At 41.9% G+C, this 20,921-nt stretch overlaps 2 protein-coding genes across 5 annotated transcripts in view; both read right to left on the reverse strand.

Annotated features, from left to right (window-relative positions):
• Positions 1–10,767, reverse strand: part of MAML1 (mastermind like transcriptional coactivator 1) — a 44,721-nt gene extending 33,954 nt beyond the window's left edge. The window contains exon 1 of the mRNA XM_049648988.1: positions 8,583–10,767. Coding sequence (XP_049504945.1) covers positions 8,583–8,936 — 354 coding nt within the window. The 5' untranslated portion in view covers positions 8,937–10,767. The remainder of the gene's footprint in view (positions 1–8,582) is intronic.
• Positions 10,768–10,864: 97 nt separating this feature from the next.
• The window catches only part of CANX (calnexin), a 33,911-nt gene continuing 23,854 nt past the window's right edge, over positions 10,865–20,921 (reverse strand). For 3 of the 4 annotated variants that reach the window (XM_049648990.1, XM_049648989.1, XM_049648991.1), the window contains 6 exons: positions 19,950–20,063; positions 19,064–19,220; positions 17,694–17,909; positions 16,682–16,801; positions 15,574–15,700; positions 13,466–15,405 (listed from right to left, as the gene is read on the reverse strand). In XM_049648990.1, coding sequence (XP_049504947.1) covers positions 15,263–15,405; positions 15,574–15,700; positions 16,682–16,801; positions 17,694–17,909; positions 19,064–19,220; positions 19,950–20,063 — 877 coding nt within the window. In that variant the 3' untranslated portion in view covers positions 13,466–15,262. Of the gene's footprint in view, positions 13,229–13,465; positions 15,406–15,573; positions 15,701–16,681; positions 16,802–17,693; positions 17,910–19,063; positions 19,221–19,949; positions 20,064–20,921 lie in introns of those variants that run through there. The other variant, XM_049648992.1, reaches the window with a different exon arrangement.

The following is a 20,921-nucleotide window of genomic DNA, read 5'->3' on the forward strand; positions in this document are numbered from 1 at the left end:
AGAAGTATTTTATCAAAAATACTGTACTGACAAAGGTGTATCAAAATGAACAGTATTTTGATTCACCCAACCAATTTTGAGAATATTAGGTTAAACAAGATACCTCTAAAAAAAAAACAAAAAACAGGTCTACTCAATAATCAATTGATCAGACTTGATAAAGACTTTTTGTTATACCTCTCAGTAAATGAGTAAGTGAATGACTCATGATGAGATTAAACCTTTCATAAGCCAAAATGTTTCTAATTCCTTTTTAAAAAAGTTTTCATTTAAACTCTAGTTAACATACAGTGTAATATTAGTTGCAGGTGTACAATATAGTGATTCAACAATTCCATACATCACCCAGTGCTCATCACAAGTGCACTCCTTAATCCTCATCACCTATTGCCCCCATCTGCCTCAGCCCCTCTGGTAACCATCAGTTTGTTCTCTATAGTTAAGAGTCTGTTTCCGGGTTTGTCCTTCTTTTTCCCCTTTGCTTGTTTTCTTTCTTAAATTCCACATGAGTGAAATCGTATGGTATTTATCTTTCTCTGACTGACTTATTTCACTTAGCATTAGATCAAAGAGTATAATTAGATCCAAGAGTATAATTTCCTCCTTTCTTTTGCATTTATGTAAGAATTTCTGGGGCTTAAATTTATAAAAACAGAAAATAGGAACAGAATTGAGGACTCTCATTTTTGTCAACAATATTCACCTGTGGTTACATGAACAAATTGAGGCAGGGGAGACTCATTCATCTCACCAAGATAAACATTTCTAATAAACTTGTGCTCTTTTTACTTAATTATTTATAAAAATGTATAATGCATTTGTTGTTTGTTGTGTACTAAATTACTATAACCTAAAATTTACTGAAAGGAGCACCTGGGTGGTTCAGTCAGTTAAGTGTTCAACTTCAGCTCAGGTCATGATCTCGTGTTCTGTGGGTTCAAGCCCCACGTTGGGCTCTGTGCTGACAGCTCAGAGCCTGGATCCTGCTTTGAATTCTGTGTCTCCCTCCCCCTCTCTTTGCCCCTCCCCCGCTCAAGCTCTGTCTCTCTCAAAAATAAACAAACACTAAAAAAACAAAACTTAGGGGCGCCTGGGTGGCTCAGTCGGTTGAGCATCTGACTTCGGCTCAGGTCACGATCTCGCGGTCCGTGAGTTCGAGCCCCGCGTCAGGCTCTGGGCTGATGGCTCAGAGCCTGGAGCCTGCTTCTGATTCTGGGTCTCCCTCTCTCTCTGCCTTTCCCCCGTTCATGCTCTGTCTCTCTCTGTCTCAAAAATAAATAAATGTTAAAAAAAAAAAAAAAATTAAAAAAAAACACAAAAAACAAAACTTAGTGAAATAAGAAATATGTAACACCCACAATCTTATAAATGCTACATACATTCTTCTTTTGTATAAATTAACCTTTCTTAAAAAGAGCAAAAATATCCCTAGAGCTTTATGGTCAAAGTAAATTGAAAAGTCTTAAATTTCTATTTTTATACCTTTTTTTTGTTGCCAAGAAATTTGCCAGTGTGATAAAATAAAAAGACTTTTTAAAAAAGCATACATTAAGTTAGAATAAAACAATGTGAGGCAAGTGTAAAAGAAATCCAAGTTGGAGGAAAAGGAAGGATTTACAATTTCTATGAAATGTGCGTCTGGGTGGCTCAGCTGGTTAAGCATGTGACTCCTGGTTTTGGCTCAGGTCATGATCTCATGGTTTGTGAGTTCAAGCCCCACACCAACCTCGGTGCTGACAGCAAGGAGCCCACTTGAGATTCTCTCTCTCCTCTCTCTTTGCCCCTCCCCGAGTGCACGTGCTGTCTCTCTCAAAATAAATAAACTTAAAAAAAAATAAAACTTCAACAAAAGCATTCTTTAAAATGTAATTTTTTTAAATGTTTATTTATTTTTGACAGAGGGAGACAGAGCACGACTGGGGGAGGGGCAGAGAGAAAGGGAGACACAGAATCCGAAACAGGCTCCAGGCTCTGAGCTGTCAGCACAGAGCATGATGTGGAGCTCAAACCCACGAACTGTGAGATCATGACCTGAGCCAAAGTCAGAAGCTCAACTGACTGAGCCACCCAGGTGCCCCAAAAGCATTCTTTAAATGGCTGATGAAAGCATATTGCTAAGGTATTTAGATTCCACAGGCTACATTTTAAAAAGTGATGTAACCATTTTATTTTTAAATGTTAATATTTATAATTCTCTGGAAGTTACATCCCTGAAACTATAAATAGCATTTTCTGTCTTTTCTTTTTAAAATAGTTGACTCATATTGAACATATGTAGCACTTAGAAGGCTCTATGCTAAATACATTTCTTTTTTTTTAATTTTTAAAATTTATTTTTTCTTTTTGTTTTTTTTAAATTTACATCCAAGTTGGTCAGCATAGTGTACATTTCTTATTTCATATATTTCACTTAATAAATCGAGTTATAGTAATTTAGTATACAGTTAATCGACACAATGAATGCATTATGATTTTTGATAAGCTTAAAAACTTGGGATGAAAAGTTTTAGATGTCAACATGTGTTGAGGGGGTTCACAGTGTTGCAAATTTATTTAGTCCAAATGCCCAGTATCAAATATATGGCTTTTCACCATAGACTCCTAACATTTCAGCTTCACCTTCTAGCTTCTGGCACTTATAGCCCCAAATCCAAAGAACTACTCAATGTCACAATTTCGTGCTTCTGCTTAGTTTTCCAAAGGGATCAAAATCCTATTAGATGCCCTGTGATATGAAGTCAAGTCCCTATGCATATTAGTGTATGAAAGGTTTGGAAAAGCGCTAAATAAAGGAAACTGTTTATGGGGCTCCTGTATGGCTCAGTTGGTTAAATGCCTGACTCCTGATTTCAGCTCAGGTTATGATCTCACAGTTCGTGAGATGGAGCCCTGCAATGGGCTCCGTGCTGACAGTGCGGAGCCTGCTTGGGATTCTCTCTCCCTCTGCCCCTCCCCCACTCTCTCTCTCATTCTCCCCTTCTCTCTCAAAAATAAACTTAAAAAAATTTTTTTAATTAAAAAAAAAGTAACTTGTTTAAATTTGTTTCTCCAAATCTAGAACTGTTAGTAGTCTGTGAAATTAATGTTCCATCGAACACCTTTCCAGCAAAGTGCCCAGCAAAATCTTAAGATCTAGTTTAAAAGTCAAATCTTGGGGTACCTGGGTGGCTCGGTCAGTCTTGACTCTTGAATTTGGCTCAGGTCATGGATCTGGGTTGTGGGATCAAGACCCATGTCGAGCTCTGCACTGGGCACTCTGCTTGGGATTCTCCCTCTCCCTTCTGCCCTTCCCCACTCCCCTCTCTCTCAAAATAAACTTTAACAAAGTAAGTAAATAAAACCCGATTAAAAAAAAAAGTCAAATCTTTAAAGCCTTCCAAACTTCACCTGAGAGGCATCCTTTCTCCAGTATTCCCACAGGTTTTGCAGCCCTCAACATGGCTGTGCAATTACTAGTTTTCCACCTACTCCCCATTAGGCTGCATGACAAAGGTCCAGTACCATGATGGTTCCTGGCTCCCAGCAGGAGCTCAAAATGGTTGAACCAACAACCAAAGGAAAGCTGGAAGTGCAGGAAAGGAGTGGACAATGGACAGATTTCTACTTCAGATGACTGGGCTACAGGAAATATTCACAAGGAATAGAAGATTGGCAGAAACAAGTGAGAGTCCATTTTGGACATGTGGGATATAAAAGTGGAAACGTCCAGTAGGCAGGTGGAAATATGGATCTGAATCTTGGAAGAGAGATCTGGAGATTTAGAGAATCTTATTTTATAGGTGGTAGATGAAGCCATGAAATAAACAATGACATGACCCAGGAAAACATGACTGAGCAAAAAGAGTAGAGAATGGAGTAACCTGAGGAACACCCATTATCTAAAAAGTGTGCAAAGAAAGCTTCTCAAGCCAAAACACTAGGATTCCCCTTGATTCCCCCACTCTCCTGCCACCCCCCAAATCCATCTGGCCCATCACTGAGCCCTGTCACCTCTCCCTTTGGGAGCTGTACCAAACCCATCTCCTTCTCTCTGTCTCCACTACTACCACCAACCCTAGTCTAGACCCCTGCGAAAGCCTTAACTGCATCCACTCTTGTGCACGCCACCCCAAGCATTCTCCACATAGCACCAGAAAGGCCCTTAAAAAATAAATCACGCTGGGGTGACTCAGTAGGTGGCTCAGTCAGTTAAGAATCTGACTTCAGCTCCAGTCATGATCTCACAGTTCATGAGTTCAAGTCCTGCGTTGGGCTCTCTGCGGTCAACGTGGGGCCCTCTTCCGATTCTCTGTCCCCCTCTCTCCCTGTGCCCCTCCCCTGCTCATCCTCTCTCTCAAAAATTAACATAATAAAAAACAACAAGTCACACTTCTTAAAATCCTAACTGCTCCCCACTGCACTTGATCTAGTCGTCCTCACCTACCTCTCATACTAGCTGCCTAGTGCCATGTGGCTCCAGCCACACTGACCTCCTTTCTGTTCTTCAGGCAAGCTCAGAAGGTTGCTGTCTCAGAGACTGTGCTGGTGGTTTTCTCTAACTGGAATGTTCTTTTCTGAGACTTTCAGCTGACTGATGACCTCCTGTCAATCAGGTCCAAATAAAGACGAAGCATCTTATCTAAAGTTGCTCCTAGGTAAGTCACCAGTATCACATTACTCTCTTAATTTTTTGTTAGCATAACTAATACTACAAAAATTAATTTTTAAAATTATCAATCTCTTTCTCCATGCAGGCGGGAGTTTTAACTTGCCTGTTCACTGCTATATTCCTCTGGCCCACAGTAGGCACTCAAGTACTTGTTGCATGAATTAATAAGGAAAGCAAGAGACTCAGAAAAAAACCAGAAAGCTGGAAAGAGAACCAGAAGAAAGTAGAAGCTAAGAGAAGAGTCTTGGGAAGGAGGAAGTCAAAAAGAATGATGACTAAGAAGCCACTGAATTTGGCAATTCCATCTTTGGTGCCATTTAAGGGGGGTAACTTCGGAAAAGTAGAAGAGGTAAAAGGCAGATTACAATGGGCTCATGAGTAAATGGGAAGTTCAAGGGGAAAGGGCAAAGGGAAGGAAAAAGATGGAATACTATTTTGAGGGTGAGAAAAGACAAAAGCAAGGAGAATAACTGCCCATGTTTTCACGCTGAAGGGAAGGACCCGGTGGGAAAGGGGATACTGAAGATAAAAAAGGAAAGAGTGCCAGGACAAGGTCCTGGATGTTATAGGAAGAAATAGGATCCTAAAGCCACATTAGTCATCTTTTCTCTAAAACCATCCCACATGATTACAGCACAATGTCTGTTTTACATTCAGAAATATCTACTCCCTGTAAGTAATTTGTTATCTGCATAATTCTAGCATTAGTTTGCTCTACCAAATTATTATTAAAATTTTGTAAGTCTTTCTTAACTCTTAGAAGGTACACACTGGGGTGTCTGCAAGTAGAGAGCCATATGGTATGCACATAGTGCTCTCATCCAGTTCAGAGAACAAAGGTTTTAAGAGAGACAGAAAGACAGAGATGGATGGATGGATGGATGGATGGATGGGTGGAAACAGGAGAGAAAGAGTGTGTGTGGAAATGATAAAGCAAATGGAGCACAACAGTGATAATGGGCAGAACATAAGTAAAGGGTGTAGAGAGGTCTTTTGCACCATTTGTGTCGTGGCTCAGTTGGTTAAGCGTCAACTCTTGATTTCGGATCAGATCACAATCTCACGGTTCATGAGATCGAGCCCTGCACTGGGCTCTGTGACAACCGTGTGGAGCCGGCTTGGGATTCTCTCTCCCTCTCTGCCCCTCCCCCGTTTGTGCTCACTTGCGCGCACGCTCTCTCTCTCTCTCAAAATAAATTAATACTAAACGTCAAAAAAGTATTCAAATTATGTACAAATAAAAAGTTAAAAAGAGGGAAAGTTTTCACACCTAAACTAAGCAGGGAAGGCAACTGCCCCAAATGGCTGGCATGCAACTGTCAAACTTCTCTACAGACTTTCACAACTACTGAAGGAATAAGCAGCAAAAGTGTAACAATGATGGATAAAGGGATGAGGCAGAAACTTTTACAGCCTTTTACTAAAAGAAAATGTTCAAGCTAATGTATAAGACTATTCTCATCACAGAATGAATGCTTGTATCAAGTGGTTGGGTAATTCCCTATAATCTAGCATACCCAATAAAAAGAAGTCAATCCTGTCATTAGAAAACAATCTGGTTTTTAATACACAGACAGTATAAAGAAAACCTAATAGCTGTTCCTTGACAAGTAGAATAGAAAAAAGTCTGAAGCACTGTTTCTGAACCATCCTTAACAGAATAAGCAGATAGTGGTTAAGCCTGCTATTGCAGGACTTCCTAAGAAAGGAAAAAAACCTGAAGGCAAAATCTATATGATCCCTTTTCTGTTTTACAAAGGGTTTGCTGATGATGGTAACTCTGGCTGTGAAACAGCTGCCTAACAATACTACAGTATATCTGGAAAAAAAGAACTGATCATATTCCCAATGTAAGGGACATTAATTAGATCAAGTACACATAATAGAACTGTCAAAGATAACAATGACCAAGAGGCACCTTCTCCTCTCCATCTCTCTGTGAAAAGCTGTGCTCTCTCTCCAAACCAAAGTCCTATCCAAGCAAGGACACTCTCCTCTCTGAACCGAAGGAGCCATTAGAAGGGAAAACACTGTTTTTTTTCCTTAGTGATACTGATCTTCCATTACTAGGACCCCATCGAGGCTGAAGAGCTCAGCTAGAATCAGTTGTGGACTAAAGTGAAAAGGGTCCCCCCTTCCTAGTAGGGAGGTGGAAGAGCACTTCCACTCTGAAGTTTAAACTCATGAAATCCAGGGGTCAAGGTTTAATGTGATAAGACATCAACATAACATGGCACATCTGATCCCAAAGGAATGACTGACAAGCCAGATTCAAGTTCTAACACTCAGAATTATTTCTCTTCAAACAGCAGGCCTAATTTCTTTTCAGTAAATCAGGACTAAAAATAACATATAGGATCCAAGTTCTTTCTCTCACTACTAATGTACTTTCTACAGGGTGTTCGAGGCAACTATTTTGAGTATAAAACTAGGATTTTTATGAGCTTTCATTGTTTACTTAAATTGGAATGACTACCCACTACTCTTAAAGGCTTTTCCTTAAAACAAGAGTCGTTAGTAAAGGTGGCTCATGAAATTAAGCCATTTTGCTTTTTGAGATTAGTGCATAAGACCATAGATTACTGAGTAAAGTACTATGAAATTTAGTATCAGTCACTCAACAAACACAGGCTGAGGGCCTAAGACATGTACAGGACTCTGAGCCAAACCCCTCCCTGCCTGCCTCCCAGGGCTTACAGTCTACTTAGCAAGACATGACCTAAAGTAGTACCACTATGTGCTAAAAATAAATAGTGGAGATACCTTTTGTAAATGTTTGGACAAAGAAGAATCTGATTGTGAGTTAGGATGGTCTGAAACTAGCTCTAAAGAAGAGGAAGATGAGCTGAAGAATGAGAGGATTCTTAGAGGGGAGAAGGGTCCTGTAGGCAGCAGCTTTTCTGTTTAAGAAATATTTTCACATCTGCACTCACTTGAGTCTTATAAGAATCCTGGAGGTTAAGAAACTAAACACATCCACAATTTACAGACAGGAAAAGGGAGGTCAGAAGACTGGACTAATCTTGACACAATAAGCAATGAAATGTCCAGCAGCTCAGTGTAGGAGAGAATAAGGAAAAGAATTCAACCAGAGCATAGGAACCACAGCATTTAGAGAGGAAGAAAGACTAATGACCTAAAGACTAGAGAAGAGTACAGCAATAGCCTGAGAGGTAACAAAGGCACAACTTTTAAAAACACACAGAACAAACTCGATTTTAAACACTTGTTTTAAACTTTAAGTTACCAAGAAAACAACAACAAAAATCACCTCTTAATTGTCTTCCTTTCATAAATCAGTTTCAGGGAGGTAAACCTCTAACCAACAAATTCCTTAATATTATCAAAGATTTTAAATAGGCTTATAAAATAAAACGGGAATTGTGAACAACATTGCTGGAATCACAAGTTCACAAATTTCTGGATTGCCTAAATACGCAATATTGTCTTGCAACTCACGAGCAGTATGATGCCTTTTATTTCGATTTCCCAAGATTTTTGGATTTTTCCGTTCAGAACAGTTTGATTTAGACAACTGAAGGCCGACTTATTTCCATATGTAAGCCCTGACTCTTCAAAGAGCAAGAACCCTATAAACATTCGCAGAATAAATGAGGTCACTATCAGAGGCAACACTTTGCCAGTCTGTTCCCCCCAAAAGTTATCAAAATCTCAGAATCGAGTTTGGAAGAACCACCTTTCAGCTACCGTTCACCAGCCTTCCCAGCCGGGGCCTTAATGTGAGTAAGGTCCTTACGGTCATGTTTTCCCAAAGTAATGCCACAGTGCCATTTCCCGCAGATGACAACCTCTCAGTCCCTGCCATGTCAGCCTCCCCCGAGCCAGACCCGAGGATTTGTGGGCACTGGGGAAGTCTCAAAGCGGCCGGGCGGCGTCAGGGGCAGTCAGTGGCTGCTCCCCACGCCCTACTCACCGCGACAGGGCGGCCGTGCTCGGGCCCGTCGGTGGCGTCGAGGCGCGGGGCCGAGGCCGGCGCGGCGGGCACCGGGGCGGCGGCGGACGCCGGGACGGGGGCGGAGGCCGGGGCCGGGGCGGGCGGCTGCCGGTGCTTGCCGGCGCGCTTGGCTTTGGCCTGGATGCAGCGCTGGTGCAGGGCGAAGGTGTGCTGGCGCTCGAGCTCCAGGCGCTCGGGCGACACGGCCTCGTAGCGGGCCTCGCAGGTGCTGTGGTGGCGCCGGCACAGCTCGATGCGCCGGCGGAGGCGCTCCATGACCGCGCTGTGCCGCGGCAGCGCGAACTCCGCCATGGGGCAGGTGGGCAGCACCATGGGCCGCGGGCTGCACGGGCCGGGCCCGGGGCGGGCCTCTCGGAGCCGGCTGGCACTGCGGGCTCCGTTCCCCGCCGGCGGCCCGGCCGCCTTACGGCCGCGCCATGGCCCCACGGGCTGCGGAGAGGGCTCGCGCGCGGCGGCGGGTCTTTCTCCGGCCCCGCTCGGCCCGACCCGGGCCGGCGCTCGCTGCCCACCTCAGGCTTCGGCCTGTCCCCGCCGCCCCGGCCCCATTGTTTTCCGCGCCGCCGCCGCCGCCATCTTAAAATTGTTTTCAGGGCCCGCGGAAGAGGGCGGGGCCCCGGCAGGCGGCCCCGGCGTCACGGCTGATGAACAGGCACTGTGGCCAATCAGAGCAGGAAGAGCGGGCCGCCCGAGGGGCGGGGGCTAGCACGCAAGAGGCGCGCTGGGGCTCCCGAACGAGTTTAAAAGGAACTCTCAAGTGAGGGGCGGAGGGAAGCCCCTGGGCGGGCCTCAGTGCTGGGCACCGAGCCAAGTATGACCGACAGGAGCCGGTCCTAAACACCACCCCTAGCCCTCAGGCCCTTCCGGGCCCGCGGAGAAAAGGGGCAGTCCGCAAGGCGTAACTGCCTGACCCAGACGCCTGCCTGGCACTGCAGCGCTTCACCATTTTCTTCTCCTACAGCCTTGTTGAATTGTTTTGATGAACTCTAAAGTAGCCACGCTTTTTCAACGTCAGCTGTTTTTCGACGCATTGCTTACATCCGGCCTCATAATTGGTCAGAATTGTCCACGAGTGTGCTGTGCTGGAAGAGCTTTCTTCTAGCACCATTACGAATCACGGGGACTGTCAATTTCCACTTAATATAAAAGTTTGAACAAGTTTCAAAAGTCCTACTTAAAAACAAACAAACAAAAAAACCCCAGGGACCCTGGCCTGACAGTTAAAGGATGATGGCTTAGGTAAAACTGAGTCACTCAAATAATCCAACCAGGGACAATTACGTTCTAGTATTATAACTAGTAGGCATACGGGGTGAGAGACAGGGGGTAAAAACAGGAGCAATGACTCAGTACTAAAACTAGGTATTAAGGGGCACCCAACTAACTCAGTGGGGCCAGCAACTCCTGATCCTGGGGCTGTGAGTTCCAGCCCCATGTTGGGTGTGGGATTACTGAAAAATAAACCTTAAAACAAAACAAAACAAAACACAACAAAAAACACGGAAAACTAGCTACTAAGCCTGCGTTGGCTCAAGACATACTAAGAAGTTATTAAGGGCACCCTAACTGCTAAAAAGTTAAACAGGAGGCGCCAGGAGGCTGTTAGTGGAGAGGCACCACCAACTGGTCAAACATTTGTTACAGTAACGTTTTACTAGGGCCCACAAAAATGTTTTATTTTAAAATCAGGAGAAAAAAATTCTTATTCAAGTAGTATTTTATACAAATGCAGTTAAAAAAAAATACAAAGTGGCCCAAGACAAAAGCGTCTAGAGCTCATGAAAGCCATATCATGGTCCTGCCCTTTTTTTTTTTTTTTAACCAGTCTTCAAACATACATTTTCTGATAGGAGAGATAATAGTAACTAAGAGTACTACATTCTGTGTACTTCTCTTCCAGTAAGTAACCCAAAAGCCTAAAGGCACATTTTAAAGCAGTTTTGGCCCAACTTTCAGAAACATCCTTCAAATACGTAAGAATATGTAAAAGACAGAATCTGATTCTGAACAAATTCTCTAAAAAGTTCAATGAGTCCAATAAATCTTAAAGAATATTATCTACAAATTACTGCCCCCCCTTTCCTGCTATCCCTGTTATATATACAACAGAAACTACTGACCCCCAATCCAGCAGAAAAAGAAGGCAAAGTCTACACTGGTGAGATGAATTACTCAATTGTCCATATTTTCTGCAGTAAAACACTTGAATTGACAGTTACCATGAAGAAGTTCAGTCAAAAGCAGACACTTAACACAGGCCTTTAATGTAACACCATTTAGTGACGTGACAACTTGAGGAAAATGCAGAGAATATTTTGTGGGTAAGAGAAATTGAGGAATACATCTGACGGAGTGGGTATTTTACAACAATTTGACAAATAGCCAGCATGTTAAATTATAATGTAAGTGCTTTTGAAGAGCTAAACACTGCTGGTTGTTCATTAATGTGTCAGACATTTAATTAGAAGGCTGCACCTTCAACAAAGAGTGAAAAAGAGAACCAAGAAAAGGCTTTTTTCTTTTCTTTCTTTCTTTTTGGACAAACTTTGCTAAATAATCCTGGAAAGGCAAATGAACACTAATTTATACTTGCCATTAGCTGGAAGAAACTGTTAAGTGAGACACGAGACGGAGCGTCAGAGAGTGAGGAAGGCAGATTTCTGGAAATGCAATGATCCCACACATTTGCTTCAAGGAGAAACCTACAGACATATTTTCAGGTCTTGCTAAGTAACTGTTTATTTGCACTCAATACATTTGGGAAAGTCTGCTACATAGCTACGGTCACTGTGACCACAGAACAATAGATGAAAAGGATAAAGCACTGAACAGCAAGAAAAATTCATCCCACCCTCCTAAGAATTTCAGTGAACCAGTAAAAAATTTAAGATAAACAAAATAAACAGATACAGCCTTCATCTCTTACGAATATACTTCCTCCCCGAATCTCCCCAATATAAACACTTTGGAGTGTTTATATATATTCAGTGCAAGAAACAGTATCATCGGTACATTTGAAACACCTCTGAAGAAAGAATAAAGCTAAAACAATTCTGAATACATTTCAGTGTGGTGTAATAATGATATCACACTATAGTGATGGGGGAGAGGCTCCGATAGCACCCATCTGCATTCCACATGAAAAAAACAAATCTAAGATCACTTTTTTAAAAATTCTACAAGCCACATTAAAAAAAAAAATTGCTTAAACAGGACTGCTTTATCATGTAATTTAAGACACAAATGTTACATGAACTGCAAATGAAGACTTAAAAAAGGTTAGCAGCTACAAAAAATCAGGTAAATCATGCTATATGTCACTCCTCCCATAAATACTTTTAGCCTGTGTTCAATTACAGTCAATTCTGAATTGGCTCGCCTCTGGCTTAGACTTCTCAAGCCTTTACACAGAGTGAAAGAAATGGATAAAAATGAAAGACAGTATTCTATTCTGTACTTTGACCCTGGAAAGGTGCGGGTCTGCTTAGAAAAGGAAGAAGAAACATACACTTAATCACATAAAGCTTAACACTATGCGGAGCTTTATAATCATTTTCAGCAACGGACTGCAAGCTGCGCTGTGAAGAAAATGCATAGCAGAGGAGAAAGCTGGGAACTGGGGAAAACAGGGAAGGAAACAGTGTCAACACAGTGGAAGAAGTGACGAAACATCTGCATCTACTTGGGAGCTCCCATACCCTGGGAGCATTCCTTAAAAAGCCACCTGCTCCAGAAGGCTGGAGCCCAGACTCTCCCAGTTTGGGAAGCATGACCGCCCGAGTGCCACACTATGCCACCTCCTCCACCGACTGCAAAGCTGTCTGGGAACTGGGCTGTTCCAAGGGCAACAGAACACACGCACTTTATGGTCTAAACCAACAAGAGGAAAAGTTTCTTCTTTCTGTATGTCTATTTTTAATACAACTGAAACAGAACCCTTCTATAAATTTGGGCTGCCATCCAATCCATCTCCTCAATTTCCTTAGGAGGAATTGAGTGATGGAAGCAAGCAAAACAAGATTATAACCACAAACTACTACACTTTAAACATGATTATCAATTTTAAAGGACAGACACACTTGAAGGTTTCTTAATACCAAACTTAGAAAACAAATTTGGTGATAAAAACTGCAATTCATCCCCCTAGCACTTCTAAAAGTCGGTGTTACTTCTGCATGGACAGATTAATATATTAAATTAAGCCAAGATTTTTAAAGACTGGCAAAGTTCTACCACTCTATTTTAAAAAACAAAGATGTTTCAAAACAAAACAAAACAAAATACAAGTTAGTTGCTTCATGTTACGTTTCACAACCATTAATGTTAAATGCTTTCTTTCTACAGAAACAGGGTCCTTTAGGTCACAACTGCAATTATTTACTGCTTAGATGTTTAAAATTACACGGGCTAGTGTTCGACTGGAACCTGTTGATGGTGACGTCTGGAGGTTTTCTGAGTTTCAACCTAAGGTGTGCCAGGGTCCTCTCCTAGGACCACACTTGCAGGGGAAGGGGAGGGAGAGGAAATCACAGATCAAGTTCTTTAAGATTGTTTCACTCTCTTCGCGGCTTTCTGTTTCTTGGTGATCTGTTCAAAATTTCATCCTCCTGTTAGATGAAAAAATAACAAATTCACTTAAGTAGCATACTTTATAAACAAGTAAAACTTCACCAAGTTTTCAAGATTTGTCAGGCTGAGTGAGGGTAACCCATCTGAGGAAAGAAGAGAAGAAAAATCTTTCGAAGAAAGTGCACCAAGAACAAGTGTCTCAGAGGCGGTGGGGTTATGTGCGTTCTAATTTAATCTGTACTGTTTTCTACAGACAGGCACTTTCCTCAATCTAACTCCTAAACGTTTTCTTTAAAAAGGACCAGATGCCATGCTTTCCCCACATTATCCTGTTCGATCCTGAATAATCTACTGGCCTGTGGGCACATTAGCCCCACTTTGAGGCTTCTCTGAGAAAGACGGGATATAAGAGGATGGAAGACTATCCCAGCAGTCCCACACGACACTCCAGATGACAAGCCCAGGGCCTCATTCTACTCTATGGAGCGACTTCTTATATTGTGAGGAAGACTGGTGGATATAAAATACGTATGTGAGACTCGTCCCTACCTGAAAGAAGAGCATTTAGTTGAAACTCTGCATTCTACTTGAGACAGGCTACGGCCATAGAAAATATAAACAGCATTGACCTTTATCGACGGAGGGGCAGAGGTGCAGAAGCTAGAATGGAAACTGGGTAAGGTTTTCCAGCAAAGAGCAAACTGAAACAGAGATATGCTTGGAAAAGGGCCCTAAGAAAGGTGTAGACAATTCTCTTTCCCTCGTACCTCTTACCAATTCACCCAAAATCTGGATCCGGAAGCCCAGTGAGTTCTCAGACCTTCCTCTCCTATCACCTGGCTAGAGCCACCATATCTTGCCTGCATTATCACAGCAGCCTCCTAACTGTTCTCACTGATTCTCCCATCTGCAGAAAACACAGCAGCCAGAGTATTCAGATCCTGTCACTCCTGTGCCCTAAAGCCTGCAATGGCTGCCCATTTCACAAGAAGGAAAAGCCAAGCTCACATTATGGCTTGGGAGGTCCCACTTAATCTAGAGCCTTCCCCACCCCAACCCCCCACCCCCCAATGGCCGCACTGGTCCTCTAGACTACTACTTCAGGCCACTGTACTGGCTGTTCTTTCTGCCAGGAATGCTCTTCCCAAGGACATCTCCACGGCAAAGTCCTGTATCTCTTTTAAGTCTGCTCCAGTGCACTCTTCCATGAGGCCTACCATCCCTAACATTGCAACCCATCTCACCTCCGGTACTTCTAATACCCTTTCCTTTCCTACTTTTATTTTTTAGGCCCTATAGTTTCCTAACATACTATTCATTCATTTCCTTATAATGCCTCTTGCTTATTGGCTATTTCTTCCTACTGGAATTTATGCTCCCCAAAGGCAGGGTATTTTTGTTTCTGTCTTGTTCGTTGGCAATGTGCAGCACATGATGGGCACTCCAGAAATATTTGTTGAATGGATGAATCCATGAGTAACAGGGATAAAAATTTTAGAATACAATTATTTGCTCAAAAAATACTTTTTCTTCCCTCCTAACCACTAGACCCCTAGTGAAGGAAATACTTTTTAAGGGCACAGCAAGGAGAGAGGAGACAGATGTGTTACATTAATAACCTGAAGTTACCATCTTAAAAACACTGTATTGGTTTTCCCCTAAAACCTTCTGCTTATTCCAGAAAACCATTTGTAGCACAGAAAAATACTTCCGAGATTCAGATATAGTTTAAAATTAACCAATAAAATGTGTACCTGTCCTAAGAATTCCACTTTTATAAAACTAATTCTAACACATTTTTTTAATTGCCACAGCAAATGAAAATTACCCTATGAAAGTACCCCCTTCTCTAGGGGCACCTGGGGCTCAGTCAGTTGAGCATCCAACTTCGGCTCAGGTCATGATCTCACGGTCCAGGAGTTCGAGCCCCACGTCGGGCTCTGTGCTGACAGCTCAGAGCCTGGAGCCTGCTTCAGATTCTGTGTCTCCCTCTCTTTGCCCACCACCTCACACTCTGTCTCTTTCTCTCTCAAAAAATGAACATTTAAAAAACCTTTTTAAAAATGCCCCCTCTAGGGAAATGTACTTTCACTTGAGTTGCTTGAGATATAAACTGTACTTTTCCTTCGTATTACCTCTGCTTTAGGTTTTCTATCCTCCTCCTCTTGACTGACAGTGCCACCATCTTCTTCAGCATCACTTTTCTGCTTCTCTTCTAAGACAGAAATCAAAAGTACAACAAACTGAGCGAAACCTTATATTTGTTTTTGGTAATTAGACCATTAGCATTAGAACATGCTTCAACATTCAAAAGCAATCTTTATTGTTTGAAAACACCTTAGGGTCTTAGCTTAAAGCAGATATTCTGGGGCCTACTTCTTACCAAGTTTTTCTTCACCTTCCTCCTCCTCGTCTCCCTTGTCCTTTTCCTCTTCCTTCTCTTCTTCTTCCTCCTTCACATCTGGTTGAGGGGCATCAGTTTTCTTATATTCCACAGGACTTGACTGTTTCTGAAATATTCCCCCAAAATGCAACAATTTTGCTTACGCTTTTATGTTAACACCTACAAACTAAGTTCTATACGAGGCTATATACTGGGGTAAGGAAATAAAAATGAGTTAAGATATATAGGGGTGCCTGGGTGGCTCAGTCAGTTAAGCATCCAACTCCTGACTTCGGCTCAGGTCATGATCTCCCAGTTCGTGAGACTGAACCCTGCATTGGGCAGTGTGCTGACAGGGCAGAGCCTGCTTGGGATTCTCTTTCTCCTCTCTCTGCCCCCCTCCTCCAAAATAAGTAGATACACTTAAAAAAAAAAAAAAAAAAAAAAAGGTTTAAAAATGAGGTAAGATGTAATTCCTGCCCTGAGAGTTTTCTCTTCAGTGAGCATGTGTGCAGGTCAAGGGCAGAAGAAACAGTACAAACAAAGGGTGAGAACAAAGAACGAAACATACCCAGTGCAAGGTGAAACATAATCCTCGTTTAATAGAAGTAGAGCACTTAAACAGAATTTTCTTGCCCTTTTTTTTTTTTTTTCTGGAGTGCACACAACAAAGACTAAACAAGAAAAACTAAAAATAAGGCTGGATTACTCCCAAATGTATTTTGGGGGGGAAGTAGGGATGCTGAAGGAAGAATGCATAATGAAAAAAATAAAAGACTGAATTGTAAAGTATATGAAAACAGCTATCCTAGGAAGAAAAGCTGGTTTGGGCCCAGATGGCTGGTTCTATACCTAAGTTGTTGTGTTTTCTGTTTTTGTTTTCCAGAAAGCTGCTGCCAAATATTATGGAAAGGCAATATTGCAGGCTTCAGTACTTACTAGAAACTGAAGGGCTATAAATCCTCCTCCCATCCGGGCACAATAAATGGCCACTGAGAGTAGTAAGGTTCCAGGTGTGGCCCACTCATTACTGATCTCAGGCAACAGATCTTAGTTATATTTAATATGAGTTCTTTCTAAAAGTGACTAAAAAAAGAAAAACTCATACCTTTCCAGAGCAGCAGAAGAGGATAACAAGAAACACAGGCAGAGCTACTGTCAGGATGTAGACTACCCAGAGCCACGGGCGCTCCTCGGCCGCCTCAATCATCTGCCCCACCACACCTGGCTGAGAAACAGGATGAGACGGAGCTCAGGTCCTTGTTTTTGACACCAAATACATAGGTGGCACCGTTTTGCTGTTTAACCTCTGTATGGCATTACTCCCTTGTCAAAGGGTTTGAGCCAAGACAGTCATACAACATAAAAAGGAAATAAGAGAAAGTCTCCATTTTCCCCGCTTTTACCATCAAGGTGGTTTCCCTTGCACAGGTGTGAAAGCAGGTTTCTTAATCACCCGCCAGAGGCCCCCTTAACCTCACCGCCAGTGAATGAATGATTTCTTGATCTCAATTATCTCTGGCTCTCGCACTCACAGCTTGGCCATATGGCCAATTGTGTGAAAATTCCATATATTGGTAAACCATGATTCAACATTTAAGAGTGCATTAAAATATATCCTAGGGGGCACCTGGGTGGCTCAAGTGGGTTAATTGTCTGACTCTTGATTTCGGCTGAGGTCGTGATCTCACAGTTCATGGGATCGAGCCCTGCGTCAGGCTCTGCGTGGACAGCACAGAGCCTGCTTGGGACTCTCTCTCTCCACCCCTCCCAACATGTGGTCACATGCTCTCTTTCTCTCTCTTAAACATTAAAGACAAAAATGTTTAATTAAATACACACATACCCTAAATGGCAAATTTTGTTAAATATGCTTTAACAAAGTAAAAAAAAAATTACCCTACACATAACACAAATAGGGAATCTGAAGCCATCATGTCAGACTGGTGAAATCATGTCCAAACACCTGGTATTTTGTTTTTAGCAGGCATACAGTCACACATTTTATGCCACTATTCCCAAATAAGGTAAAAGACAAATCCTAGAAGATAGCCTGTCACAAAAGAAACAATTTGTTACTTGCAATAACAGACATAAATGCGTAAGAAACAAGCACAAACCTCAGCAGCTCCGTCGGCAGCTTTCTTCAGGCCCCATCCATCATTGGCCCAATCATCAACTACTCTTCGATCACCGCAAATAATAAAGTTGTCAAAAAAAATGTCTGAGGTCATGGACCACAGCTCCAAACCAATAGCGCTAAAAGGAGTCATTTTGAAAGGTTCCAGATCTTCAAAGAAGTCTGGATTTGGTATTTTCCGGGGCTTCCAGATTCCCTTAGGAAAAATTTTAAAAAATCACTTCAGATAATGAACAACACAAACTTATTGTGAACCTAAATAAGAACTAAGATGAATTCTGCATGATCAATGAAGGCCAAGTGCTGACTTTGTAAAACTCAACTGAGCAACAGGAAGAAAACAATAAATGTTACTGACGCCTCTAAGATGTCTGGATTCCAACTACTTTCAATTTCTAACATCATCCATGACCTTGATCCAAACCAACACCTCACTCTGCCTGGCACATTCCAACAGACTCTTATCAATAAACAGCCTTGAACAAGTACCAACTTGTCCAGTAGTGATTTAAAATGTACATGACCTTCAACCAGCAATTTTACTTCTTGATAACTAGCTAGAGAAATGGTTACCACATACACCAGACATGTTCAAGGATGATTACTACAGAAAGGACGCCGAAAGCAAAAATGGCAATCCACCTAAATGGCCATCCACAGAACAGCTAAAGGCACTTTTAATTAAAGGGCAATTTTAATTTATCTTATTGCTTGACTGCACAATTAAAAATACATTTACAAACGGAAAAGTACACACATAGTGTATGCACAAAGAGACCTATGCCTTACATTTTAAAGGGAACCAAGTGGAAATTAACAATGACAAATCATCTGACTAGGACAGAAACAGCAAGACAGACCAGGGTCTAAGTGGTTACATGTTTGTAGTGAAGTTGCAGCTTTATAACATCACTAGCTCTATTCTGAGCATTTTATTTGCATCTCACAGTCTTTTCACAGCTGAAATACTAGGTGAAGCAATGACTGGACTCAGGGTCGGGGAGCCCCTTCCCATGTCAGGGCTCTATCCACCCCATTCCATGGATTGCTGGTTTGGATCCAGTGGCTGCAACACCCCACCACACAACATAAGGGTGCCCAAATCACAAGTTTTCCATTTTTCTTTTCCTTTTTTAAACACAAGTTACAAAGCAATTAGGAAAGCTCTTCCTTCCAGTTTCTAGGTTTATTTTTTTCAACACTTAACATACAAACTCTCTCTCAATTCGGCAGTTTGTTCTTAATTCAATAGTCTGAATACAGTGATCCACCTTAAGGCCTCACTACAAACAAAACTTCTATCCAAACAAACAGATCAGTGAGGCAACTCAACCATCAAGAGGCACAAACCTGGTAGTTAGGATTGTCAATCATGGGAGGCTTCCATTTGCCTTTATAATTAGGGTTGTCAATCATAGGTCGCTGCCAGAGACCACACCCAGGGGCTGACTCACACTTAGGGTTGGCAATCTGAGGAGCCTCCCATTCTCCATCCATATCTTCATCCCTGTGGAGAGACAAATTACAAATGGATCCTGTGATGCACGACTGATGGCCACGCCAGGGTTCCCCTGAAATCCTGTAGAAATTCTTTCACGGTGTCATACTATGATGACACTGGAGTACCATCTTGTTTCTGCATTTCCATTAACATGACAGTCATGTTAAAAAAGACAAACATGGGGGTGCCTGAGTGGCTCAGTCGGTTAAGTGTCCGACTTTGGCTCAGGTCATGATCTCACGGTTCTTGAGTTCGAGTTCCGCATCAGGCTCTGGGCTGACAGCTCAGAGCCTGGAGCCTGCTTCAGATTCTGTGTCTCCCTCTGTCTGCCCCTCCATTGCTTGCACTCTGTCGCATTGTCTCAAAAATAAATAAACATTAAAAAAAAAAAAGACAAATATGAGGATGCCTGGGTGGCTCAGTCAGTTAAGTGTCCAACTTCGGCTCAGGTCATGATCTCTCAGTTCATGAGTTTGAGCCCTGTGTCGGGTTCTGTGCTAACAGCTCAGACTGGAGCTTGCTTCAGGTTCTGTGTCTCCCTCTCTCTGTCCCTCCCCTACTCACACTGTCTCTCTCTCTCTCTCTTAAAAAAAAAAAAAAAAAAAAAAAAAAAGGCAAACACAAAATTAAATTTGTTGAGCTGTACACTTAAGTTAGACACTTGGCTATATTTAATTATTAATTTTTACTTCAGTAAAAAAGCAAGTAATTTAAAAAATTAACTGAAGCTCTTACCAATCCTCCGGCTTCTCTGCATCTGGATCAGGTACATATTCGGGCTCATCATCTAACCAGCCTTCAGGTTTTGTAGCTTCTTCATCTGCAATCTTAGCAGGGGCATCTTCATCCCTTGAACACAAAGGAAAAGGCTAGTTATGACAGCACTGACCAGGGAATCATAATATGATCCCACTTGTGAATCTGAAACAGGGCAATCTAAAATACTGAAGTCTTGCTTAACCTCAAAATTTTAAATAATTCCTTCTAGACAATATCTGTAACTTATTCATCTGATAATGGTCTAGTATTCAAAATATAGAGAGAGCTCTTACAACTCAGTAATAAAAAGACAACCCAATTTAAACAATGGCAAAGGATGTAAATAGACATTTCTCCAAAGATACACAATTGGCCAATAAGCACATGAAAAGATAATTTAACATCGTTAGCCATCAGAGAAATTCAAATCAAAAGCATAATAAAATATCACTTCACATCCACTAGGTTGGCTGTGAGAAAAATGATGGATAAAAACAAGTGTTGGCAAGGACGTGGAGACACCAGAACTCCCATACGTCACTGGTAGGAAAGTAAATTAGTACACCCACTTTGGAAAAGTTCGGCCGTTTCTCAAAAAGTTAAACACATAGTCATCATATGACCCAGCGATTCCACTCCAAGAGAAATGAAAACGTGGAACCACCCAAAAACCTGTATATGACTGTTCATAGCAACATTATTCATAACCATTTCCAAAAAACAGAAACAAGCTAAACATCAGTCAACTAAAGAACGGATGAATAAAGTGTGTCGTTATCCACACAATGGAGTATTCATCAGACAGAACAAGGAACAAAGTACTGACACGTGCTTCAACATGGATGAACCTTGAAAACATTATGATGAAAACATTATGAAAAAAGCCAGACACAAAGGGTCGCATATTGTATATAGTATGCTATGTCCAGAATAGGTTAATCCAGAGAC

The sequence above is a fragment of the Panthera uncia genome (assembly GCF_023721935.1).
Source record: "Panthera uncia isolate 11264 chromosome A1 unlocalized genomic scaffold, Puncia_PCG_1.0 HiC_scaffold_17, whole genome shotgun sequence".
NCBI lineage: Eukaryota > Metazoa > Chordata > Mammalia > Carnivora > Felidae > Panthera > Panthera uncia.